General features: G+C 38.0%; 3 protein-coding genes across 3 annotated transcripts in view; 1 reads left to right on the plus strand and 2 right to left on the minus strand.

The window, feature by feature from the left end:
* Positions 1-139, minus strand: part of mctp1a (multiple C2 domains, transmembrane 1a) — a 127,155-nt gene extending 127,016 nt beyond the window's left edge. The window contains exon 1 of the mRNA XM_043240778.1: positions 35-139. The gene's annotated coding sequence lies outside the window, so the exon portion shown is untranslated. The remainder of the gene's footprint in view (positions 1-34) is intronic.
* Positions 140-260: 121 nt separating this feature from the next.
* fam81b (family with sequence similarity 81 member B) lies at positions 261-9,207 on the plus strand. The gene is made up of 8 exons (XM_043240790.1): positions 261-1,452; positions 2,122-2,331; positions 3,110-3,228; positions 3,895-4,024; positions 4,674-4,780; positions 6,462-6,597; positions 7,834-8,029; positions 8,824-9,207. Exons 2-8 carry the CDS (start codon positions 2,134-2,136, stop codon positions 8,955-8,957), a joined length of 1,020 nt encoding a protein of 339 aa, XP_043096725.1. The 5' UTR covers positions 261-1,452; positions 2,122-2,133; the 3' UTR covers positions 8,958-9,207.
* Positions 9,208-9,354: 147 nt separating this feature from the next.
* Positions 9,355-26,790, minus strand: ttc37 (tetratricopeptide repeat domain 37). Its single transcript, XM_043240777.1, has 41 exons — positions 26,768-26,790; positions 26,468-26,583; positions 26,169-26,312; positions 25,951-26,042; positions 25,255-25,330; positions 24,983-25,126; positions 24,759-24,857; positions 24,561-24,669; positions 24,033-24,173; positions 23,678-23,779; positions 23,429-23,553; positions 22,997-23,083; positions 22,761-22,864; positions 22,531-22,657; positions 22,243-22,422; positions 21,946-22,070; positions 20,984-21,234; positions 20,782-20,884; positions 19,758-19,940; positions 19,522-19,666; positions 19,354-19,432; positions 19,181-19,242; positions 19,035-19,091; positions 18,889-18,957; positions 18,720-18,794; positions 17,941-18,082; positions 17,458-17,551; positions 17,030-17,107; positions 16,802-16,926; positions 16,549-16,672; positions 16,212-16,436; positions 15,068-15,140; positions 14,929-14,982; positions 14,741-14,852; positions 14,029-14,157; positions 13,809-13,933; positions 12,955-13,119; positions 12,552-12,704; positions 11,131-11,261; positions 10,705-10,834; positions 9,355-10,239 (listed from the first exon to the last, which is right to left on the minus strand). The coding sequence occupies exons 2-41, from the start codon at positions 26,555-26,557 to the stop codon at positions 10,162-10,164; spliced, it is 4,707 nt and encodes a 1,568-aa protein (XP_043096712.1). The 5' UTR covers positions 26,558-26,583; positions 26,768-26,790; the 3' UTR covers positions 9,355-10,161.
* Between the last annotated feature and the right edge of the window lie 268 nt (positions 26,791-27,058).

A 27,058-nucleotide genomic window follows, 5' to 3' on the forward strand; every position in this document is an offset into this window, starting at 1 on the left:
CTAAATAAGAAGAATAACAAACAACAAGGGTTACCCGTGAAATAAACGTGACCGTGCATCTGATTCACTCTTTAATGACTTAATGACCTGACAGTAACCTAAGAAATAGCCAGTACATGAATACATAATTGCAGAAAAGAAAGACACGCCTCCCTCTGGTGAGAGTCCGTAATTATAAGGAATTTGGTGAGTGTATATTTTACATTACAGGTCTGTGGATGTCATTATATTACATAATGATAATACAAGTCATTTGAGCTATTAAAGTTGTTTGTTACTATAAAAAGTGATGATGATAATACAGGTGGCACACAGTAAAGACACATGACTGCCTTCAAGATGAGCAAAACAGACTCAATGGAATTATGTAAAACTTGTATAATAATATATAAAACATCAAAGAATAACTTTACAGTTATTATACAGTATATTGTCTGTTTTAATTACGTTGTTGATATTTTTAACATACATAGGACAACTCAAATCTACACTGCAAAGGTGGCAGAGATATACGTGGCATCTGTGTGTTTTACAGACTTTACGGAGGAGGCATAAATGCGTTTATAAAGTGATTACAACCGATACACAAGCCGAGGTGGGTCTGATCAGGCATAATTCAGCCTGGCTTTTATGCACCATTTCCACAAACTTTTGAGCAGGCACAGATTAGCTTCACTGAGCAGAGTTAACACGTTTTAACTGTATAATTCTCATATTATTTTCCCATTACAAATACATTCAGCGTTAGTAGCCCAGCTATCCGTTAAAAAGTGAAGGCAACGCCAAGAGAATACCGCCCACGTTAAAACCCACTCAAATTTCTTTTTTAAGATCATAAAATTTGAATGATTTAATTCTATAAAGGCTGTAACAGCTGGTGTAAAGGCATCTCTGTATGACGAAGAGCTGCGATGTTTAAAATGTTTATGTGTATCAAATTGATTTTACACACAGCACACATTAGGACATTAATAATTCCCCTGAAGAGACCATCACCACTTAGCTTCGGAGCGTGGGAATACTGAGAACATTTGCTATTGCATAATAGATGTGTTACAAATCACAAAAGGGAAATCATTACTGGTACTCTGACCAGAGAAGCCCATGAGAATTAATGAGGAGTCTGAGATGTCTGGCTTCTATCGCAATACTTAATTATGCTTTTTGTCAAATTATAGCCTGACGATCTGTTTTTAGTCCATTAAGCTGTCATCTTTTTGCGGAATAGAAGGTTAATTAGTAGTAATTAAATTATATTCAGACAAGCAGATGTACATTTTTGCAATACTGCATTTGCCACTTGTTTAGCTGTCTAGTATTTGCTAATTGTTTAGCATTTAGCATTGTTTAGCGTGCAATTGTCAAGTAATGACAAACTCCAGTCAGAACACGCCATGCGGTAGCTAAGAGATCAAACCAAACAAACACTGACTACAGGGAAACACTTCACAAGTGAGTAAAGATTTCAGCTTTACTTTGCACTTTGCATTATATATATACACACACACACAGTATATAGACCACATGCACACACATTTCCTGACTATATTGTCTTCGTGCATGCACATTATAACACTTTTTCTTCTTGTCATTTCTGCATTGTTATGATGGATGCCTATATGAACACTGTAAATGCTCAATCAAAAGGATTCACCTCTGCTAAACGAGTTCATGGGGGTGAAACAGTACTCAGCGGCAGATAATCAATACTTGATATACTTGATAGTTTGCTGGAGCCCTTGAGTTATGCTCACAACATTTAATGCAATGTAAGAGAAAACAGGGCCTCGTTCTTGCGGCTTCAAAAGGCATTTGGTTACCCTTCATTTCGACAGCATGCCTGTTTAAAGCAGTTTTTTTTTATAACGCATTCCCAGACTTTACTAAATATTCTATACGTTTTACAATAAATGACATCAAATAAGTCTCACTTTAATGAGACGTAACAGCTGTAGCTGTTTGCCTTTGATGAAGAGCTTCTGGTGACCAGCTTTTGAAAATAAAAATTCTTTAGTGGCAGACTTTAACACTCTGTGGGCTTGGCTGTTGATGTTTAAAGACTTCAAAAATGAGGCTCTAGCAAATGAGTTCTGGTCGTGTAATTATGTTTTGAATTAAAAGCTTATCGGACATATGGAGAGCCGCATGACCAGTCAGGAACGCACTCTGAGCCTTCTACTGGAAGAAGCCATGAAGATCAGGGACGATGTGGTGACCGGTCTACGTGCAACTCAGGGTTCGGTCCTGATGGAGTCGTCTGCTAGAAAACTACTGGAGAACCACATTCAGATCATAACTCACATCGTCAAACAGCTCAGCAAAGACATTCAGGTGCAAAATTAACCTTTATAATAACGTCAACTTGACATTTTCGTCTCTTTTGACTAGTCAGTCTCGCTTTTTTATATATTGGAAAGTAATCGCTATTTTTGTTGCTAGAGTTAGAATGGAAACGAATATTTGTTGTATTTAAGCTTACCTAACTATGATGAAATGTAAAAGGGGCTCATTGCGTTTACTTCGATGTTCCTCAGGAAAGGTCTGAACTAATTCCATTGATCGACTCTGACGGTTAGATCAATAACACAGATGATCAAAGCATCTCAAAGTTTTTCCGTTTACTCTTAATGTGAAAGCAAAAACTTAACAATGTTTGATGATCGAAGTAGAGTTTGAGGGAACGTGCTGGCCAGCGGAGCCATTTACCTGATGGGATGCATTATGCAGAACATGTGCATAAAAAATGAATGAATCAAATAAATCAAAGCTCAGCAGACCCCCCTAGAATGAGGCCTTTTTCAAAAGCAATGACGTGATCGGGAAACGCAGGCTCGATTAGCAAACAGAAGAAATGAGAACGCTATAGGCCTAATTGCTCGGGTTAAACCACGTTGTTTTTCCCTCTAAAATGATAAAATACGTACTCGAGGTATATTACACAATTTAGAAACTATTCAGAAAAAAGAAGGATCCTTCTTGTAATTACTCCAGGATTATAATGGAAAATTACTGGAGTCTGTCAAACCGTGATTGCAGTGAGTGACTGCTGATATGAGCAATCACACTTGTTATATGACCGTGAGGACAGAACAATCTTCTGTCTCCCCAGGTGCTGGAAGCCCAGATTATTGAGAGAGACAACCTTGCTGCAGGGACGACTTTTGCAGTCAAGAGCCTAGATCACAAGAACATGACGGGCATTGGAGATCTCAGAGGCAGAGTGGCAAGGTCACAATTTACACAACGATTTCATTTTTATTATTATTAAAAATAATAATAATTATGTCTGTCAATTTATTATAAGAATTTTACATTTAATTTAATTTAACAGAAAAATACTTAATTTGAATGTCTTTGTATCTTGTATGAAAAAAATAAATATTTATGTTTTTACTTGAAGTAACTGCTGCTAACCGCTACTTTAAACAGTTTTATGGCCTTAAAAGTATAATGTATAAATATTTTTATTTCTGATAGTTAACTTTTAAAAACTTTGAAAAATGCAAAATGCAAAATGCAACTGAAGACTGAAAAGTGAAACTGAAAAGCAGGCATTTTAATGGCAGTTGTATGACTGCAGTGCAAAAACAACAAAAATAAATGTATGAAAAATTATTTTTGTTTTCTTAAAATAAAAGTCGTGTTAAATAAAGAATAGACAGACAGTCTAAATAAACTAAATATATATATTTAGAAGGTTATTTTGAAATCAGTGGCCAGAGGTTAAGCAGTTTTTTTTTATTATTATTAAATTAAATTAAAATCTAAGAAAAAAAGAAGAAAAGAAAGATGAGAAAGTTGGCAAAAATCATAAAATATTTGCTAGGTCAGTAAAACCCAAACTGTATCAGATGAAATACTTGATGAAATACTAAAATGTCTTTTTTGCCTTAGATGTGATGCTAGCATCGCTAAACTTTCATCAAAGGTTAGTGCCGGATGGCAAGACATCCTGAAACTACAACAGGAAGTGAGCAGGTTACACGCTGAACTGGGGCTAAAGTTGAAAGACATGGAACTTAAGGTGAGACATTAATAGCCAGGTCATTAAAGAGCAATGTCAAAGTATATTAATAATTTAACATCAACACCGTGCAAAAAAATGTGCAAGTCAAAGAACACAGTATCACCATGGTAAATATTTGAAGTATATATCGTAAGACCATGGTTCTTTTTGACACTGACATGGCTGCATTTGTTTTCCGTACACAAATAAATAATATTGTGACCAAGTCAGCAAGTGCATTAGATATGAAATTGCCTGAGTGTATCTTCCACTGGAGAAACTACAGCATTGTCATCCAAATGCTGAAGTCATGGTGACTGCGTGTGGAGTAACAGTAAATCACAGTGATTGCAGTGCATTAGCTCTGGGGAGTGGGCACTGCACACCATAACGGTAATTGAAAATGAAAGGGGAAGAGGACAGCCGGCGCTTGTGTGTGTGTCAAACACACATGGGAGAACCATGAACGCTGGTGTCAAAACATGCCAATACACATTCTTTGTTAACAAATGTATATTTGTAAGAAAAATATATCGGTTTCTTTATGTAATAGCTGGTTTGCTGTATTGTAGGGATGTTATATTTCAGGATAATCTTTTAATCAGCTCGGTTAAATACAGTTTGGAGCTAGAAGAACATAGAAAACTAATGTCTTGTCATCTGCCAGCTGTCGCAGGATGTAGGAAAACTAGAGGTGTCACTGTCAGAGAAGTTCATTTCTCAGAGGAACGCCACGGGGGATTTACAGAAGGAGATGCATGGACTGGATCTAAAGTAAGAGCAATTAAAGCCGCTTCTCAGTACTGATATGAGTGGTGTAAATACACACCTACAAAAAAGAACTACAAAAGCAGTCTCTGAGGGAGCGCCATTTCAAAAGGTTCACCTATGTATCATGTTTACCCTTATACAGTGCCTATTCGTATCTTAAAATATCTCATCTTACACATGAAAACCTAAACTGTGTATATTAGAACCATTTGAAATGGTCCGCATAAGGTGTCAGCTTTTATATAAAAGTCACTGAATCATTCACTTAACCAATGGGGTTAGCAGGTTTCAAAAAACAGCTACTTAAAAATACACACATATATATATATACTGGCTGTAAAATATCTGCTGGAGAATTTTTAAATGAATACCAGTTTGTTTTGTGACTTAAGTTTCATTAAAAAGAAAGCAATTATTATTTAACAGCTGGCATACTGTAAAAATATAAAACTATCAAATGGAATGTTATTACGTTTTTTTTTGTACTCTGGCACTTGTACATTTTTTTAAAAGTTAGCAATAAATGGGAAATATTGACACGCTCAAAACAAAAGTAAAAAGCTGAGAAACAAAAAAGGCTAAATGCCATTGGATCTTGCGTGTCTCATATAACCACATGCCAAGTTGGAACACTGAAGCATGAATTTAATTTTCCATTTAATTGGTTTTCGCTTGACAGCCATGTTTTCAAGGGGTTTGGGCTGCAGGACTGCTAATATTTCATTGATAAGATAAACAATAATCAGACCTGTCGCAGAGATCTGTTTTAGGTCCCTAGTTTCTTCTAATAAAATTCCTATGTAAAGGGCACTAGCGAGGGACCCTGACAGCCCTGACATCACTTATTGCGATACTTTCCCACCGGCCAACTCTATCGAATCTGCTGTCAGGAGGATTTGTTTAGTTGAGACTGATGTAAATAAGAAGCCTGAGAAGCGCCTGGTGTTCTGGCACCAAACGGCTCTCAGGAGAACCAATGACTCACCAGATATGCCTCCAAATAGTGCAAATGCCAGTCTACGTGCTGCTACATGGGCATCATGGCATGTGCAAGGTGATGCTCTCAATCTCTGTGACAATATTAGCTCCTGACTGCATTGTGGAGCACAGATGGCAGCTTCAGCACGCCGAAATGGAGCCTTGCCCATGATCCCAGTGGAAAACGTATTTTCATGGTGTGACAGAATCAAAGAAATTGGCTGGCTATGCTTGGCCTGTTATGTAATAGTGGTGAGTCAAGATAGCTTACAGTGACTCATGAAGAGAAGCATATGGGCCAAAGAAAAATAAACACACTGAGAAAGTATACTATAGCGTGAGCCGAAATGTGGGAGTGATGTCTATTAGACACAATTTAACCTTTATTAAAGGAGGTCGGGGCTAGTTGACACACTTTTACTTCTGTGAATTCTTGAACGTCAGTTTTGGCTACAATGAAAAAGCCATCGAAAGCCAAACAAAACAGCAAATACAGAAGAAGTGACATAATATACTATTGATTGGTATTGATTTTTAAAATGAAAATGACAAAAGCACACCTTGACCTGATGTTTCCATAACAGTAAACATAAGGTGTTGGGAATTATATTATAGCATAGCTTTGCCATAATCACAAAATCTTAATCAATTAATTAATATGATTAATGCAATTGTAGGATGTACCGTTTCATGTGTATTTATGCAGAATCTCGAGTGGTCTGAGGGAAGTGGAAGAGCAGATAATGAGACTGAGGAAGTGGGCAGAGGAGCAGATGAAAACCACAGCTCAATCACACACAGAGAGCAGCCAGCAGCTGCACACACTGCTGCGGGACAGAGCGGTAAATGTGTGAATGCGAATGAGATACGTCATGGTGAAAAGTCACTTTGGTATAACATTTGTGGTCTCAAAGTCAAACTACAAAAGTAAGGCCTTTGTAGAAAGCACACTTTTTGCATTTAAATGATTGCATCAGTTTAAAAAAAATAGCATCAGATCATTTACATGACACTAGCTGATCAGCCTAATTTGCAGGCATAGAGCTTACTCGCTCAACATTTAAATCAGGGATGTTCAAACTCTGCAGAGCTTTAATTTCCCTCAACAAACCTGCATGGAAGTTTCTAACATGCCTAAGAGTTTGATTAGCTGCTTCAGGTGTGTTAAATTAGGGTTGAAGCTAAACTCTGCAGTACACCGGCCCTCCCGGAGCGAGCTTGGACAGCCCTGATTTAAATAGTCAGCTCCACCTCTCTGTATCTGCTGCAGCTACCTGGTCTAATGGCATAAACGCACCTGAGTGAGCTTTTTAGCGAGACACGAAATACGTACAAACAAGTGCATATCGCTGCAGTTTCCAAAAGATATTAACACTAGAGGCGGTAAAACACCTTTTATTCCTTTTTACATAAATGTAGATATTCGATTAATAAAGCAGAATTTTCACACAATAACTTGTTATGTTATATGTTATGTTATGTTATGACCAATGTCAATATGCTGTGGGTTTTCATAGACAGTAGGTTTGTTCGGTAGCTCATGGAGTACAAGCCAGTGTAACTACAAAACATTTAAAATCTGTGTGAAAAGAAGTTGAAATGGCACGGTTACATCAACAAATGCACTTGTTAACACTATCGGGTAGGTTTAGGGTTGGATTTGGTGTAGAGCACATCTCCAACATGATAGAGCATAAACTTTTAGCAACAGTCCACAGATATTTTAATTCTGAACCATCGTAATACATACCAGGGTTCATGTATTGAATCTGTTTTACCGCCACTCAGTGGACATTTCTCTTTGAAACTGAAGTGAAATGTGCAGTAAGGCACGTAAAAATAAAAAGTGCACAGAGGTACCTATTTTTATGAGACCAGGTATGGTATTTGTGTATACCAATGAATGCAGCAGCATAACATGCTAATAACAGATGGTCTGTGCATTGACAGTAAGAAATTAATTGCTCTGCAACAGCAGTATGTGTAGCAGATATAGTTTGGCAATATCACATTACATTTTCATATCCTTTAACATGTCAAAACTCTGAGCATATATTCTGTGTAAAATATGTACTTAGGTTGAAGTGGAAAGCGAGCTAAAGGAGAACATGGCTCTTCTCTCTAGTCATCTTGAGAGGTTAGAGGCACAGTTGGAGAAGGTGAGATCTTCTGACAGGACCAAGCGCTCAGAGAGCAAACTCAGCAGCAAGATCAACACTTTGGAGCAGTGCTTCAGAGAAGAACTAGAGGAGATGAGGAGGGAGTACCAATCAGGCAAGAACCATACATGTACAATAAACCCTTTAGAACATTGGTCTCAAATTAAACTCCTAGAGAGTCACAGGTCCGCACAGTTTTGCTCCAACTCTCAGCAAACACCTGATCTAGCTAATCGAGGTCTTCGGGATCACTAGAAACTTCCAAGCATGTGCTTTGGAGCTAAACTCTGCAGAGCTGTTGCCCTCCAGGAATTGAGTTTACGACCACTGCTTCAGAACATCTCAACTTGTTAACCATCATTCACATTTTTGGACTCCAAACTGTATATGAAAAGCTGAAGTATAATACAGACCTTTTTACTGCCCATATCTCTGAAATGACAAATCATCGCAAGCGGAAATCTGATCTAAACTAGCACACCTTACACGTTATCTCATTTCTTAAAAACAGATTAAGAGCAACACCCATCAAAATGACCAACCCAATTTATCTCTCTTGCAAGTCTGCTGGGTATCTTCAACCCTATAAATATGACATTTATCAAGTTTATATATTTTTTTCCAACTCCTAAATTTCCTAAGGTTGTAGATTGACATTTTCCAGCCATATGGTACAAAATACCAAATCAACCTCAGTAAACAAACGAAGCAAAGAAATCACAGTCATTGGAACCTCCTGCCTTGAAATGTACTGTACAGCAGTACATGACTTTTGCTCTCAAATTCTCTTTGAGACTCCTGTGACAGACTGGAGGCAGGCGATGCATTATAGATGAGACATCTAACACACTTCTGCCACAGAGTCAATGCTCCCAGTTTTCTGAAGGTGATCTCCATTATATCTGCCAGGGTTCCATGCGGTTCATGATGCCATTTCCTCTCTGAGACACATTGGCAACACCAAAGCCAAACTGGACAAAGAAGAGCTGCAACAAGACATCAGACAGATCCAGAGAAACATGGTAGGACCGAAGGAGCCCTGACTGGATCCTTCTTTTACAAGACAAATATGCTGGAATATACAACCTGTGTGAGAACAGCAAGTATGATTCAGCAGAATGTGGGCAGATGGACAATACAATCAAATAAGCTCTACATTTGTTTTCTAGATTGAAAAAACAAAAAGGATTTAGCCAGTTTGCATGAGGTCATTCATTTGCTTTAAATCTCTTTTTGCTGGACCAGACTTTAAAATCAGATTCTGAGTGAACAATCATAGTTGATGAAATTCAATCAAGGTACAATTACGACAAATCCAAGATTAGAAGCGCAATGCTCACGCAGGCTCAATACTGAAAGATTAGGAAGATGAATTGTTCTGTGTTTGTCCGCACGTCCCCAGGCCAGTATTGATTGTAATAAATGCTCAAATAAACAATATTGCTTTGTTTTCATTTAATTTTTCAAGCCACCAATACACACTTGCAAACCAAAAATGCACCCAACATGATAAACAATTATTATTTACTGTTTTTCGTATGTGCTTTAATATTTCAGGGACTTAATAGCATTCTGCAGTCGACTGTATAGGTCAGTTCTGCAGAGATGAGTAAAGTCAGTTATTTGGAAATGACAGTGAGGGAAAACAGAGGTTAATTAGTTCTTCCAGTGCATCTGTAGGGCAAAGATAACAATGCACCACATAAAAAGCAATTCATTTAAATTCTTGGTTTCTCTGACCATAAACAGACAATCTGAAGAGCAGATATCCCACTGCTGCACTTTCAAATGTTTCCAATAGTGATTTTGGATCCGCAGCAGACTCTTTTAAAGTTACATAACTGCATTAGCAGATTAGCTTATTATAGTCAGCTGAGCCTTGTGGTAATACTAATTATGGCAAAACTGTCGCTGTGGGGAAGGCACATAAAAAAAATCATGAATGATTAATGTCATTTTTCATGTATTTTCATTTTTCAACGCTCACGTGAATGCAATACATAGGCTAATAGCATAGGCTAATTCAGCTATAGCATAAACTGCATAAAAGAGCTAATCGTATAGATCAAGTGTCTTTTTAAATTAGCTTAGCAGATATGTCCATACATAAAAAAATTGTCATGTAAAGACTTCCAGATTTGTAAATGCATTATTTGGTGAGTAAACTGCTCTGTGTGCAGCTGAAGATGAAGCAGGTTAGATGGTGAAATACAGGTCCCCTGAGGGATGTAATGATGGTGGACGGTCTCAGCTGGATGGGTAAAGGCGCCTGTGGAAGTCCACCAGCCTGCTGTCTCCTTCTGCTGTTGCCTTCACCAACAGAGTCTACAAGCCCAAAACACAATGCCATTCTTATAGGGGTCATGACATGGTTGTAATGGGTCCTATTTGCTTTTAATGCAATACTTGTTGTCAGTCAGGAATCAGACTTAATGCCAGTGGGTGGGGCATATAGTACGATGATGTACATTGTTTTATCAGTGCTCTAGAGGCAGTCATATGAAAATGTATTTGCCTGGGTGAAGTCATAAATCCCACAATAAACAAACAAGATGGTTTTTAAACTTGTTTTTTGACGTTTTAAGCAATGACGTTTACAGGATGCTTTGACTAAACATACATCTTATATTTCAAAAATGATTCATCATGTCATGACCCTTTGAAATAACAAATTTAAGCTTGTGAATTTAAGCACACACACACACACACACACACACACACACACACACACACACACACACACACACACACACACACACACACGTAGAGCGAGTGAATGCAATTGCTCACATCTATCAGCTCCAGGTCATCTTTGGTGTGCAGGTGGCGCAGGAGGTACCAGCGGGCCACTGACACTATTGTTTCAGAGCCGCCTGAGGCTGAAGCATAAACTATTTTCTCCAACAGGCGACGGGTTTCCCTGTAAAAGAACAAACTATTATCAATCTGACCCTGACCCAGTTTAACCTCTGTTTGAATCAATCATGAATAAAGGTAATATACGTCATGTTTAAATATACTAAATATACTAAGAATGCAATGTCAAGAAGAGGCAAACAATGAAATACAAACATGTGGCACAGAACAGGTCGGAATGATCTGACATGTTGACAATGTCAGGGTGACAATGAATGTGAACACAAAACCCTACTGAAGTTAAATGCGAAAATCCTCTCATATGCAGAAAGAGAGATGTGCTTTGTGAAATGGTCCTACCTGGCACCCATCTTAATAGAGAACTGCAGTAAGGCTTGGAAGAGCAGAGCTACTGGTGAGCTGCCCATCTTTAAGACTTCAGTGCTGGCCTCCAACACCAGATCCTTCCACTCAGAGACACAGACGCCAGCCTGTTGTGAAAAGTACAATTAGACACCTTTACACAGCATTTCCTTGCATTGTAAAAAAAGGTCTGTAAACTTTATGAAATGGTGTCATTAAAAAAGCCTTCTAAGAAGATTTCAGGATTTTAATATATGACTGGAGTCTGGATACGCTGAAGGCTGACATGCTTTAATTAAAAGTAATGAAAGGCTAGCCACGAAGTGTCTAATTCAATTTAGCAGGCAAAGCTGCAGTCAGCTAAAATGAAGGCAATACGCTGACAGCGGATGGAGGGGAGGGGGGTGGACAAAAAGAAAAGGGAGGGAGGACGAGAGAAAGCAGAGAAAAAGAAGAAAATGTGCAAGAAAGACGCCCAAGGTTTAGCCCAAATGAATAATGTTCATTTTTATTAGTGGTCACTAAGAGGTGAACTATTTTAAAATGTAACATTTGCTTGTTTTCAAACGCGTTAACAAACCTTTTTCTTCGATGAAATGTTTTATAACATGTCTTTAAAATGTCTTTACTGTCACTTTTGATTAATTCATTGCATCCTTTGCTAAACAAAACTATTAATTTATTTTAAAACATAACTTCACTGTCCCCGAACTTTTAAATGGTATTTTAATGGAACTATAATTGAAAGTTAAATTAACCAAAAACACAGAGTGGTCTGATAAGCTTCCCACTATTACACTGTCAACAGCACTACAATAGGACTCTATTTCTTGTTTGAACATCTTTTCATAGCTGTTCATCCACCCAGTCAGTGTTTTATGAAGACTGCAGGATTATCCCACAGTGATCTCATTAGTTATTATGAGCCAAATCTACCCTGAATAAACTGTTCCTCTCAGTCTAACAGATAGTTGGGACAGGATTCAGACTGTGGTTGCCATATATTTGTGCACTGCACATCCTCTGAGCTAACGTAAAGACAGCTGTCTAGAGGTACTCCATCTACAAGAAGAACGGTTACAAGAACCACAGCAAACAAAGAAAATCCATTTTACTTCAACTGTTCTGCATTATTATTCAATCGGTAATATTCAGGTAAATTAGTTATTGCTTAAGGGTAACAAAATGACCATTTGTAGACTTGTAGACATGAATTGACACACAGAGAGAGACATATCAACAATTTATATAAACATTTTTATACTATTGCTTTTTTCAAATTCTGTCTGATAACTTCTGTGTTTTACACAAAAATGTGGATTAAGTCATTCAGGCCACACTATATATTATAAAAAGTGTCTGAGAAAACTGTGCCCATTTCTCCCAACTTTCCTGTACGAGATTAATCTGGTACTCACCAAACACGGCATGAGTGCCAGCAGGGCTAGTCGGAGCAGGCTGCTCATCTTTCCAAAGTGGTCGCCGAGCTGAGAGGCCAGCTGAAGACTCTGTCTGTATGCCACGGAGGCCTGAGCCAGCAGACCCTGAGAACGGTACACTTCTGCCAACCACTGAAAGACAGCAAGGTCGAATTAACAATGAGTTAAACCTCCTTCCTATATAGAGTATGAAAATATTTGTTGGTTTCGTTGAGAATCTTCTGTGTGATTTACTAAAGTGTGTGGAACACATTCAGACCAGGGGAAACCAAAAAGGCACCACTTAAAATTAAATGCATATAACATGGTAAAAGTCTGAATCTTGCTATGATATGAATCCGACACCAATCTCTCCTCGGTGAGATGCTGAATGTACACGTACATGCCAGGCGGACACAGACGTGTGGTTGGCCATGACAGCGGCGCTGAGCTGATCCAGCACTGCAGGAGGAACACCTTTACCAGTTTCAGACAACAGGAGGCGCTCACATTGAACCTGCCTAAACATCAGGAACACCACAGGATGCTCTGGAGATACGCTCAGAACCTAGGAGAGGAAGAGGACAGTATACAAACAGTTAAAAGGGCATAAAGTAGTTACATGTTTAAGTTCCTAGTCAGTATATCAGCAATAGCTTCTCTGCTTTTCTATGAGCTAAAGTCTTATTACCACAGGTTGACTGGTATGCAAAATATCAGAATTTGAAGTAAGCTTGTCTAATATTTGTCTGATAATGTGGCCAATGTTGTTAGAATGGTGTGTTGTGTTTTACATCTGCCCTTCCTTTATCTTTTTTATGATGATAGTAATCTATATTGTGATGCACTTTGGTTTAATTAGTTGAAAAATGCCTTATATAAATGAAGCCGATTTATGAGACTTTAGGAGTCCAGCTTCAACCCTAACTAACCAGTTAATTAATGTCTTCAGTATCACTAGAAAAGGCAGGGTTTCTGGGGAACTATTCGGGACACTGGCCCTTCAGGAGCAAGACTGGACAATCCTGTTCTACAAATGCATCTCAAAAAGGAATGTATTATGAGCAGATAGACAGCCACAATAGATAGATATTAGACAGATGGTGCCGTGTCAATGCATGAAACAGGCACACAGTTCTGCTTTGAAACCCAGGATCAGGTCAGCCTGTCTGTGTCTGCACCTGTGCCTGATTCACACAAGAGAGACGAATCAGTAGAGCACAGCGTGACATAGAAAGAGAAAGCGTGTGTGTGTACCTGGGAGCACAGAGTCTCTGCCTGGTCATATTGGCCACTCTGTTTGAGTCCTGTCACGGCCTGCTGCAGCACCCATCCCTCCAGAGCCTGAGCCAAGAGCCCGTCCTCTGCCTGCAGGCCCTTCACTGAGAACAGACCGTACATACAGCACACAAAGTTTTAGAGCCATGCTCCCATCAGCATACATACAAACACACTGACATTCTCAAGTCTTACTGACCTTTTTCAGAAACCAGTGCCATGTGCGCCCTCTCCAGATCTTCTCTGCGAGGGACGGAGCCTTGGAGTAAGCATGCAGTGTTCTCTGTGTGACAGGCGGCCAACAGCCCCGCCCACCCAGCAGGATCATCTACATTTATCACACAGAGAAAGACGAAGGCACATCAGTCCATCACCGAATCACTGCCATGCCAGCCGATCTAGACTGCAGACAAATCTTTCATCTGGCTGATATATCGATGTCTCAGCCTCTCCCTTCTCCACTTTTCACACAGGCCCCTCTGCATTACACTTGGCACATACTCCTGCTGACACGTTTAATGTAAGGTTCTTACGATCTAAATTGAATATTTTCATCGTTTTAGGATTATAGAAGAGTGTGTTCTATCCAGCACTACATTAATAACCCTCCTGAACAAGAAGCCAAAGCTCATTACAACTTTGGCATAAATTCTGGTTTGTATATTTCAAGGGTCCCACACTTTAAAGTCACCATTATGTCATTATACTAGGAGAACTGACTTTTACCACTTTGGAACAAGATTTTGGTCAGTGTCCAGGGCATCAAAGGGTCTAATCTTGGTCTGGTAGTCGGATTTGGTCTATGAGATATGGGTCTTGGAAAGTGTTTTTGAATCTCAGTATCTCTTAGTAGCTTGTTTAGCAGCTAACTTCAGAACTGATCCAGAGTGTCAGATTGCAACTCAGTTTACCTGGGCACAGCAGCACAGCTCTTTGGATTGTTTTCAGAGCGTTGCGTCTGCTGTCTTCACCGGAGTGCCGGCCTGAGGCCAACTGATTCACTCCACTGTACAGCAACGCCCTCTACAGATGAAAAGACTCTGATTTAGGACACAGATCTTGACACAAGAGTTCATCCATCTACAAATGTTAAAACTACCTTTCCAAGTGTCAAGCTAGCATGACACGCCACACTGCCGGCCACAGCTCCTCCCTGATGAAAATAAGAACACAGTCAACAGGTGAACTATTCCCTTTCGCCCTAAAATATGTGTGAAAGCCAATGGGAGAATACTTACATTGGCTTTGTTGGGGCAGTACTGTGGGACCAGTCTGGAGAGAAGAGCCCAGAGAGAAGGATTTCCGGGGTTCCTACAGCATAGCAGATGTCAAACATTTTTTTAATAAGAAAAAATGGCTCACCGAAGAAAAAAAAAGAATTCTTCTTATTCTGAAGCGCTCTAGTACTTAATTTGACATTTGCGTTAATTAACCAGATGCAATGATTCACACCTGAGATTAATTAGATTAAAGCATCTTCTCTTTAATACTATTTGAGTGCTTTCAAACCATTGTAGGATGTTCCCGTGTGCAGAAACAAAATTATATATATACTACGGAACTCCTACAGAAATATATATTCCAATATTTTCTCTCACAGTTTTATCATTGGGTAATCATAAAGTATACAAAAGTGCAGGCATCATGGAGCCGCTATTATGACTGGTCATTAAATTATCTTTTGCACAATCACTTTTTGGATTCACTTTCACTTTCGAGATTCGCAACCGCATGTACTATTTAGATTATGACGCATCAGTACTTACCACACATTTTACAATCTTAGATGTTTATCAGTGAATCTGCAAATCACCATCCTCAGACGTCTCTCCTTACTCTTTTTTTGTGGTAAAATCTTATGTAATGTAATGTAATGTAACTGTAACGGGCAACCGTTAGAAATCGTTATTTGTTTTCTGTGCCCTTCTCAATACAGATTCACTACAGAGGCAAAAAGTGTCACATAATTTTATGTTTTATGTTATGCTACATTACGTTATGTTACATTTTCACTGTTTACAATGGCAGAAAATACCAGAAGGCAAAATCAAACTTGTTTTAAACAATTTCTTTGTCATCTGTAGATTGACTCTAGTCTTTAGTGACACATGATCCTTGAGAAAACATTGTAATATGCAACAAAATTACAGGTAATCAGAAGATATCTGATATGTCAATATGAATTATGTTTATTAAAATACACATTTTTAGATGGTGTATTTATTACATAGCATATTACTATACTATATAATAATTATGTGAATAAAGTTTTGTGGACTCTGATAATGTATAGTATTGCTTGTTGCATTTTATTTAAAACAAAAACTCAGATTAAAACAGAATCATAAGAAATAGACACTATCTGTAAATATTATAAAGTACCTGTGTATAGCCCTAGCAGCCTCCCTGTGTACGCCGTTATAGTTGCCCTGCAGGGCCAGCAGGGTGCAAGTGAGCAGACAGCGCTCCTCCACAGCGCCTCCTACACATTCCCCCAGTTTTAGAAGCTCAGTAAGCGTAGCACTTGCCAGGGTCACATCCCCATGTACCAAACCCAGGGAACACAGACACCACAAACTCTCGGAGACAGGTTCTTTCAGCATGGAGCTACACACACATACACAAACATAAACCAGGGGAGGAAAGCTTTGCTTTTGACCATTGAAGCAGAAAGCACGTGCCAGTAGAGTAATCTGAGACAGCTGAGTAATTATGTTACCACTTGAAGAGAAGCGTTTTGGCATGATCGATGTTGCCCAGTCTGTGCTGTATCAGGGCCAGCGCAGTGAGTATGCAGGCCTTTTCCTTTTCGCTAGAGGCAACTGCAAGGGCTTTTTCATAGGCTGGAAACGGGCACACAAACACCCTCAGAAAACATACACGATCACAAGCTTGAGCACTGCTGCTTTCAAGGTGAATGTGGATGCTATTCACTAATAGTCAACAATCACAAAATGGCAATGACTGCTCACCCTGAACACTCTCTGGCAAGCGACTGATTCTGAAACATGCGAGCGCCAGTCCGATGAGATCGTGCAGCTCCTCTAGTGGTGTGGAGGAATAAATACGCACTGCTTCCTCCCACTGTCCATTATCACTGACAGCAACACAAGAAAAGAAACATTATTTGTACTAATGAATGTAATAGCATTGCTATAGATGAAATGACTGACAGCATAGTTGTATGAGGTGAGTTTTACCTGAGGGCACGTCCATAACCCCTCAGAGCAAAGCTGAGCTTATCTTTGTGAGGAGATGCCTGAAGCAACTCGACAGCTCTTTGGAGAAAAAATATACATCCAAGAATGATTCAATACCAGTGTGGTTTAGGACTATGCAGCAAATATTATAAATGTTTAATAAATATAACCTATATTTTTTATAAATCATAAAAAAGGTTTTATGTCAAATATATAAAATGCATTAACATATTTAATATGAATATGCATGCATAAATAATTAATAAATATAAACATACTAATAATTAAGTCAAATTAACATAAAATTGATGAAAATCAAAAATCGAAATTTTACATTTCATTCATTTCAGTTTCTAATTTCCAGTTTCAAATTTGTCACTTGCTGTCCATCTGGCTGGGCAGAACTTTTCCAAATATAGGTGTCAAACCTGCGATATGCTTCAGTGGCCTGTTTCCTCAACTGCAGGTGTGTGTTCAAATAACCGAGCATAATGAAGGCGTCTGGGTCCGTCTGAATCCTCTCTGGTGTGAAACAAAGAGGGCACACCAAGCTTCATTACCTCACTTCATCTTTAAATAATTTGTCATTGTCACACGGATCATTTCCTTAATATTTAGGGAGAAATACGTTTTTAATTATCTAGCCATTCCACCTGCATTCCTGGTGAATCATTTAATATACCCCAAAGGTCTTTAACTGCTTTCAGGCTAAAGATCCTTTTTTTTATGAACTTCATAATAGTTACAGATATAGATTATGCATTACTTTTTTTAATGTAGGTGAGACAAAACATTTTTTTCTGTATTATTTTTTTTTTTTAAACAAAATTTGTCTGAGATCAGACAATAAATGACAGACTCATAAATACCCTTGCATCTTAATACAGTACGTTGTATTTGTGTTTTCATACCGGTGTACTTGCTCAGAGCCACCTGGGCAGCAGAGACAGCGTTCATCTGGACTATGTTGTAGAGGTAGATCTCTGAGTCTCTGTTGCTCCTGTCCAGCAGTGTGGAGCAAACCCAATACGCATAACCCTTCACTCCCTCAGTCTAACATCAAATAAACATGTTATTGCAAGCAGAACATTGATCAATAATCTGAATCTAAAGAATGAAACAGCTGTTTGAAAGGTTTGGGTCAGTAAACGCTGCAGAAAATTCAGCTTTCCCATGAATAAATTGCATTTTAACTAGTGCTGTCAAATGATTCATCACATCCAAAAAAAGGTTTTACTTCGCATAATATATGTGTGTGTACTGTGCATATGTATTACGTATACTATATATAAAGAAACACACATTCAAATACTTGCATGTATATAACTGTTATATTTTACATTTTATATAAATATATATTTAATATACAAAACAAAATTTCTCACACACACCATATTTCGTATATACATGCAGGTGTTTGTATTTATCTATACATAATATGGATATACACACATATATATTATGTAAAGAAAAACTTTTGACATGCGAATCATCACGGTTATTTGTTTGACAGCACTAATTTCAACATATATGCAAATAGAAAACAGCTCATTTAAATGTAATTAATATTACTGTAATATTATAATATTACTGTTTTTTTAAACAAATAAATGCAGCCTTGGTTTGCTTTCCTTTAAAAACGTACAGACCTCAAACTTTTCAACTGTATTTCAGAAATGATTAGACATACATGAGTGCTCAGTTCTGTGGTGTGTCTGAAAAGATCCATGGTGTCGTAACTGCCCACCGACTCAGCAATCAGGGCCTGTATAGTGAGAAAGTGGTATGATGCTCAGTGTGCCATCCTGGAGCAAATAAGAGCACTGGATGTTATATGAACAATCTGAACTAAAGTCTACCTGTCCAATCCAGCAGTTCACATACAGGGGTTCCAGAGACTGAGCAATCTTGAAAGCTTCATGCGAGAGCTAAAAAAAAAAGACGATCAGCGTGGTTCTCTTAATTAGCTGAAGTCAAGTTGATAACTTGACAAAAGTCATATTACCTCTATATTTCCCTTCTTTAGATACAAAGCACCAAGGTTGGTCCATGCAACCACATTCTGAAAAAAATAGCCAGGAGATACATTAGCTGCATCCAAACAAATGTTTAAAAGTGAAAAAATGTGTTTATGTTTCTTGCACTACGTACATTTGACTCCTCTTTTACCGATTTAACAAAGCAGTGTTGTGCGAGTGCAAAGTTTTCTATTCCTAAATGATAAAAAGCAGAATATACACTTAATACAAGAACGTTCCATCACAACATCGTTACATAATCCAGACTAAAGCTATTATGCACATCACATGCGTGTTTTTATCTACCCTTTGCCATGGAGACCACCCCAAGTGTATTCCAGTATGTGTGATTTGCACTGTCGAGCATGATCGCCTTCTTCACACACTGCCAGAACAGAGTCATACCAAAACCATCGGTTAAAAACATCTTCATGAAAGCATTTCAAATGACTGATGCCAGGTCAGGTCATGTACCTGTATGGCTTTCTCTAACAGAGGCTGCCGATCCTTTTCAGGACAGAGGCAGCTGACCAGTCTGGATTGGTGGTAGTAGTTCAGGCCAAGGTCACACCACAGACTAGGGGCTTCCGGCATGAGTTTCAAAGCACGACCAAAGCACCTGGTAAAACATAGGTTTGTTACTGAATATTACTTTTTTTAATAGGAAGCTTTTTTTCGCCCTTTGGTTTAATATAGTTGTGCTCTTTTACCTTTCTCCTAGTATGAGGAGCTGTCTCTGGTCCAGTGTATGGCCCTGATCAGGTGGATCCATTCCACATAGAGCTCCAGGCACCAGCACTTTGGCTCGGTTTGGGGACACGGTTCTGGAGGTGGTGCAGGCATCACCTAGTAACTTCCACAGACACGACAGGTCTGGCCTTTGCTTTAAAGCTCTGGAATGTTGAAACAAAGATTGATCAGACGACACTCCACAAAAAACAAACAAACACATATGTAATGCTGAATAAAGAAACTAAATAAAGATGTGAGCGTAATGAGTGTGTAAGAACAGTTTTACACTAAATGTGGGATGTACAAACTTGCACTTAAATGTGTGTAAATATAAGCACAACTCTGAGCATGCTTACACAGAGAATGTGGTAGAATAGAGACACTACATATAAAAAGCATTAAGAGTGCCACAATATGCATTATGCAATCCACATATGTCATGTTTCATCAATTATTAAAAAAAGAGAGCTAAATTTACCATTTTTCTCCATTTTTAAACAGACAAGTTGCATAATTGGAGTGATTTAGCAGGAATGATTGCTTAACCAGGTACGTAAAAACTGCATGTGCTTGTTTGATAAATACAGATTCTCTTGTACTTAGGCATATTCTAAATTTCATTTGTAGGACAAAATAGAGAACCTCTTCTACGCACTTTTGATAAATGAGGCTCCTAAAATCTGAGGGTGCAAAAATATAAATATATGTATAAATAATCTAAATATAAAAAAAAAGTTACAAAAAAAAAAAAAAAAAAAATCACTTTTAAGGTTGTCCAAAAGAGCTTCTTAGAAATGCATATTACTAATCAATTATGCTTTAAGTGTATACGGTAAGAAAGTATATGTATTCAGGGAACATGATCTTTATTTAATATCTTAATGATTTTTAGCATAAAAGAAAAATTTATAATTTTGACACCATACAATGTATTAAATTTAAAATAAATTTCGTGGTCAAGGGTCACAAATATCCCCTCACCCAGTGCACCTTTATGTTTACCTGAAAAGGTAATGGATGGCGTTCTGTATCAAATCTACAGCTCTTCCATCAAGATAGTCATCAAGTGCACTTCTAGCCAAGGCTAGCAAGCATTCACCCAGACCTGAGAATAAGACAAAGAATGAAACACATAAATTTGAATACTGGATGAAATAATCATTAACCTAAGAGATCTGGGTATCAGTGCGGAAACAACACAAACCTTTCAATGCTGGCACATAGTCCTCCTGCTCTAAGATCTGCCTGTACTCAACAGTGGCCTCTTTAAACCGGCCGAGGATCTGTTTAATGGCGGCAGTCTGATAGAGGCTGTAGATGGAGGTGGGCTGCAAAGTATGTGCTTTATCGAATGCTTTCAGAGCAGCTGTGAAACTCCTGCGGTTAAGATACGCCTCACCTAAACATTCCCAGCACACCCAATCCTGAGGATCAGCCCTCAACGCTGCCTGCAGACTAAAACCAAAGCAGAACCATGGGCAACTTCCAACATTTGGTGTACAACATCGTTAAGACATAAAATAATAAAACAAAACATATTTTTAATATCTAAAAAAATGTAACCCCCACATTTAACATTTGGTAAAGTCTTCTTGAGAAGGTCTCAAATGCTAAATTATAGGAAACCATGGTTTATATAATAAAGTCTAATTTATAAAGAAAAAAATGCAAAATAAGTCAATTCTAACTAAAAACAACTGAATAATTGAAGTCATAAGCTATTTTCTTAAAGCAATAGTTCAGCCAAATATGAACTAGAAGATATTTTGAATACTTTTGAAGAATCTAACGTTGGTCCCAGCTGTCTTTCACAGTAGATAAAGAAACAGTAAGGTTTGATTACCAGCTTTCTTCAAGATATCACCTTTTATCCAGGTTTGTAACGGCACGAGGGTGAGTACATGACAAAATGTTCATTTTTGCGTGAAACATCCCTTTAATTTATTTCCAAATGGCTCAAAATACTGAGAATGTAATTCAACGATATAGACCTACTATTAATAACACTTTAGATAAACCTGTAACGTCTTGAAGCGTTATAACTGCCAATGTTAATGTAGCTGCATTAAATAAGATCTTTAAAATATCTGCTGAGCTCACCATCCAGGCCCATTTAAACAAATCATATTACCACTTACGCTTTATAGCTGAAATCCATTCACTTACTCTGCAATAGCCTGTTGATGCTGGCCAATTTTGAGGTGGTAAAGCCCTCTCCTCATCCAGGCCCATTTAGCAGAGCCAGGAGTGGCTCTCTCTGTTACAGACTGCAGAACAGTCAGAGCTGAGTCCTAACAGCAGAAAACACAGTCAATAAACCCCTTCAACAGGAACTCTGTGTCTTCTACAGCATCTACAACAAGTTCTTGTTGCAACTTTAAAGTTTTCCTTTAAAGATTTTAATTAAAAAAAAAAAAAAAAAAAAAGGATTCCTATAATGTGACCATCTTTTTTGACACGCACCATGTCCCCCTGCTCCATGCTGAGGTCAACAGTAGCCGCTCCAGCCTCCGCATCACAGGGATCCAGCTCAAACGCTCTCTTATAGCAGCCTCTGGCTCTGCCCTGATCTTTTGCTATCTCTCTATAGTAATGACCCAGAAAACGAAACACCGAAGCGAGATACGGGTCCAGTTTAGCAGCCTTAAAATAACACAAAAAAAGTCATTACTTATTTATAATCCAAGAGAAACGACTCTGGAGTCTATATACAAAAATAAAGAGCATGAGATCTGATACTCCTGGCTTAACCTTGAGTAAATGTGTATGGGCTTTGCTCCGATCCCTTCGCATTTCTTCTCCCATGTTCCAGAACAGGCGCCCCAGCAGAAAGAACAACTCCCCATTATCTGGGCTCCCGGATAAAGCCTCTAGAAAGCTGTGAAACAGAGAAAAGACAAGAAGCTTAGTGCTTAAACCTATGCTGGATTTGATACAGCGTGTGTCTGTGTGTGTGTGTGTGTTTAGAAGGCTTTTCACACCTTTCTTCAGCTTGTTTGTGCTGTTCTTTCACAACATGAGCGAGCCCCTTCAGAGCGAGACCCTCCACGGATCCTGGGTGAGAGCTCAGTAGCTCAGCTGAAACCTGCATCATTTCATTTAAACAAGGTCTGGTCTACTTAGCTTTTTTAAAACATCTAATATGCAAAAAAATATACATCATGTTATTTAAATATATTAAATTCCATTAATTCCCTGTTAAAAGAAAATGTTTCACCTGAAACGCTTCCTCGGTGTGGCCTTTTTGCAAGTGAGCTCTTCCTTTCAACGCTAAAAGCACTGGGTCATTTTTGGCATCTGAAATCTAAAAGGAGTCATTATTAATATTATGTAAATCGAAGTGTAAAACCGTTATTAATATGTATTTCTCTTTTCTTTAAGAAATGAAACCATTTATTCAGTCAGGATGTATGAAACAGATCAGAGTATCAATAAAGACAAAATATTGCTAAATATTTCAAGTGAATGCTGCTCTTGTGAATTCAAAGAATTCAGCTGTGCAAATATTGTAATACATTCAATTTTAGAAGGTATTAAGAGATACTAAGATTTTTGATCAAATAATTGCAACCTAGGTGAGCATATAATACTTCTTTTTAAAAAAAATAAATCAGTTGTTAGACTGCTGAAGTCTTTGGTTTGAGGCTACCTGTGTAAGAATCTGCAGAGCTTCATCAGCATCTTGTTCTCTTTCTGTTCTCACCAGAGCCTCTAGTTTCAACCTCTGCAGCTTATGAGTCCAATCATCAGAGGTCCCCACACTTGACTTCAGCCCTGAAGACACACGACAGAATATTTTTGGAGCGTAGCCCTTTTCCACCCTGTTAGTGCAGCTGATTAAGTAGATTTCACGTTGTGTTTTAGATGTGTAGTAATTTTTATCATGCAGCAGCAGTACCTTGGCTGGAAGCTGTGGCGCTGTCAGAGTATTTATGCATTTTTAGCTGAGCCAGAGCAAGATTGTACCAGCCAATGATGGAGGAGCGCATACGCTTCAATCCTGCAGGAAAAACCACAACAAGCGAGTTAGACACATTATTTAGGATCTGTTAGGAGTTTAGTTCATGTTGTATAGCTGAACATGAACAAAAAGTTCTTAAAATACATTTTTAGTTATCTACATAAATCAAGAAATGTATTATATTAATTTGATACACTGCGTTTCTTGCATTATATAATTGAACACATTTTATCAAGCAGCCTGAAAACCTTTAGAACCTCCATCCAATTATCTATGGTATTTATAAACTCACCTAGACTAATGCTTTTGATGGCATCCTCGTATTTTTTATCCTGACAAGCTTTAATACCAAGACCAAAGTGAGCATGCGAGTTGTTCGGATCCAGTTCTGAGAGGCGGCTGAAACAGCGGACAGCTTCCTCACTGCAGTCACCTACCAGGACCAGCACAGACAAGATCAGTTATCTGAGATATGCGTTTATTTAGAAATACTCTACATGAGTTTTGTGTTTTCAGAAACAGGATTATGTTTGCACTTACTTTATTGTAAAAAAAATTGGTGAATGGTGTTTCTGCAAAATTACTAAACGCAAATGCAAATGTTTCTGCCTCATAAAGACAGTAAAAAACTATAATATTATAATATTAAATATTCTTCCTGATCATGATTCGATTCTGATATGCTGATTTGGTGCTTTAAAGAAAATCTATTTGACCCCAAATTTTTTAACAGTAATGTAAATTTTTAAATATAAACAATTAAATAGGGGTGTTTTAAAAATTTAATTTCATTGACTTCATTTGGCCTAAATAACCTGACCTGCTCTGATGTAGTGCTCACTGAGGGCCTCTAGAGGGTAGGAGTGTGTCGGATAGCGTGACAGAGCGGCATCGCAAACTTCCTTCAGCTTGGCCGCCTCATGAGGAACCTGCAAAATACAGAAAGTAAACATTTGCTTTTGTCCGGTCATTATTATTGCGAAGATTACAAAAACTGTAGCATATGTAGCTTGCCAACCTTGGAAAGACATTTAATGTAGTCCTGCAAAAGGCTCCTGTGGGCTTCATCAGGCACGTCTGTAGTCAGTTGCAAAGCTCTTTCAAACGCTGATATCAGCTGTTGAGCCGAGAGACACACACTGTAAGCTTTGTACAAATGTATGTGGTGACACAAATTGTGGGCATGTACAAAAAAAAGAACATGGAAATTCTCAAACATTTAGACAGGCGAAATTGACTGACGTGTTGTTGAGTCTCATTGTCCTGCTCCTCAACAGTGTCCTGCAAGAGTCTGGTCATCTCCTTCCACAGCTCCAGCAGCTCTACGTCCTCCACCCCTTCCTCGGCCTCCCTCACCTGGATCAGCCTCCTCCACACTCTGGCCACCTATGGGTGGAGAAACATTTCACACATGTGATATAAAGCCTGTGGCTACAAGTAATGTAGATCATTTTATTAATTATGTCCACTTAAATCTAGTTGTAACATCAAGTCCTTATATTTAAAGATCACACCTGTAAATAGTTCTTTTCCGACTGATAGACTTCCACCAGCTTCTTGCTCACTTCAAAACATTTTGCTTTGTCTGAGCTGCAACAGAAAAGAAATCAAGCAATCATTATATATTTATATACTTTTTAGTGTTTTTTTTTTTTTAGTCTTCTAAAGATTAAAATAACAACATTTCTCTCTCTCTCTGCTTCTGTCTCATTTCTCATATCTACGATAACTTAATATAAATGTTTTGGAGGCATAAGCATCTTATACACAAATTACTGCCACGATTATTATAATTAATTTATTAATTTAATAATTAATTTGTCCCTGATTTTAACATTTTTTATTCATTTAAAGTGAAGTGAAATTTAAGTCTGGGTAGGGGTAAATCTAAAATCTAAAACATTCTGGTAACCAGGATGTTTTGGGTCACCATTGACTTCCAAAGTATTTTGTTTCTTACTACGTAAGTCAATGGTGACCCAAAACAGCCTGCTTACAAACTTTTTTCAAAATATCTTACTTTGAGTTCGGCAGAACAAAAGGAATTCATACAGATTAACAACTCAAGGAGTAAATGATGCCGATTTTAATTTTTGAGTGAGCTATTCCTTTAACATGAACACTTTTAAAAATGCAAAAAGGTGAATAAAAAGGCAAAAGATTAGAACATTATACAATTGTATAATAGAAAAGAAGACCACTTTACTTACGTTTCATACAGTGTAATAAGTTTCTGGTAAATCTTTGGTAGCTCCGCTTTGAAAGCTGCTTGGTCACTTTTTTCGTACAAATTTGCTAAACCCTGTGAAAGACATCCACATCTAGTAAATATTCATTGCTCAGTGTCATCAAGACAAATTTAACAAACCGTGTCCCCAGATAAACACTACGTTTGGAATATTAATAACGTTCATATACCACGACTGACCTGCCATGCAAGCAGTTGCTCTGGCTCTAGTTCAGTGGCCTTCCTGTAGGCGGTCTGTGCCTGATCCGGCTGCTGCAGTTCTGTAGCTGCCACTCCAATAAACACCCAGGCATTATAGTTATTCTTCTCAAGTTTGAGAACAGCCTGGGGAGCACAAATATAATTTAACTTGAGAGAGAGACATGATTAACTAACCTTCTCATGAAAATACAGTTCATCAAGAGAAAAGATGTCCTATATGTCCACAGAGGTAAAGGAAGTTATTTACTGCATGCTGACAGCTGAAAACAAACACTTACCTTACAGTGTTTCAAAGCTTCTTTAAACTCTTTATTTTTGATGGCTTCTCTGGCACTTTTAAGTTCGGCTTTTACTTCTTTACTGGACATTTTCTTAATCAAACAATCTGAGAATCCTAATGAAGCAGCAGGAATAACGTTAAAGGATAATTACATTAGTTGTTAAATTGCCTGATAACTTGCTGTCATTAGACAGAGAATTATTCTTGGAACGTGAAAAAATAAGCACGTCATATAAACAGACTTATTTTAAGGGCAAATGTTGTAGTTGTATAATGTTAATTTAAGAAATGCACATACGATCGAACTTGTTTAGTTTCCATTCAGCAAAAGCGCATGCGTGAAGTGACGCGCGACGTCATATTACAGCGACAAGCATTGTTTTTATTCCCCTATGTTAAAACAAATCAATGTATTCGTGAGCGTGCCTTACACTCGTTTTAAATGTATAATATGGAAAATTTAGAAAATAATATAAAAAAAAATGAAAAAAAAATCATATTACTAGAAAGGCGTCTAGTGCAATCTATACCAAACTTGATTATGTCTGGAGGCGGAACCAATGTAGGTAGCCAATCTATGAACGGTTTT

Source organism: Puntigrus tetrazona, chromosome 5 (genome assembly GCF_018831695.1).
Source record: "Puntigrus tetrazona isolate hp1 chromosome 5, ASM1883169v1, whole genome shotgun sequence".
Lineage (NCBI taxonomy): Eukaryota > Metazoa > Chordata > Actinopteri > Cypriniformes > Cyprinidae > Puntigrus > Puntigrus tetrazona.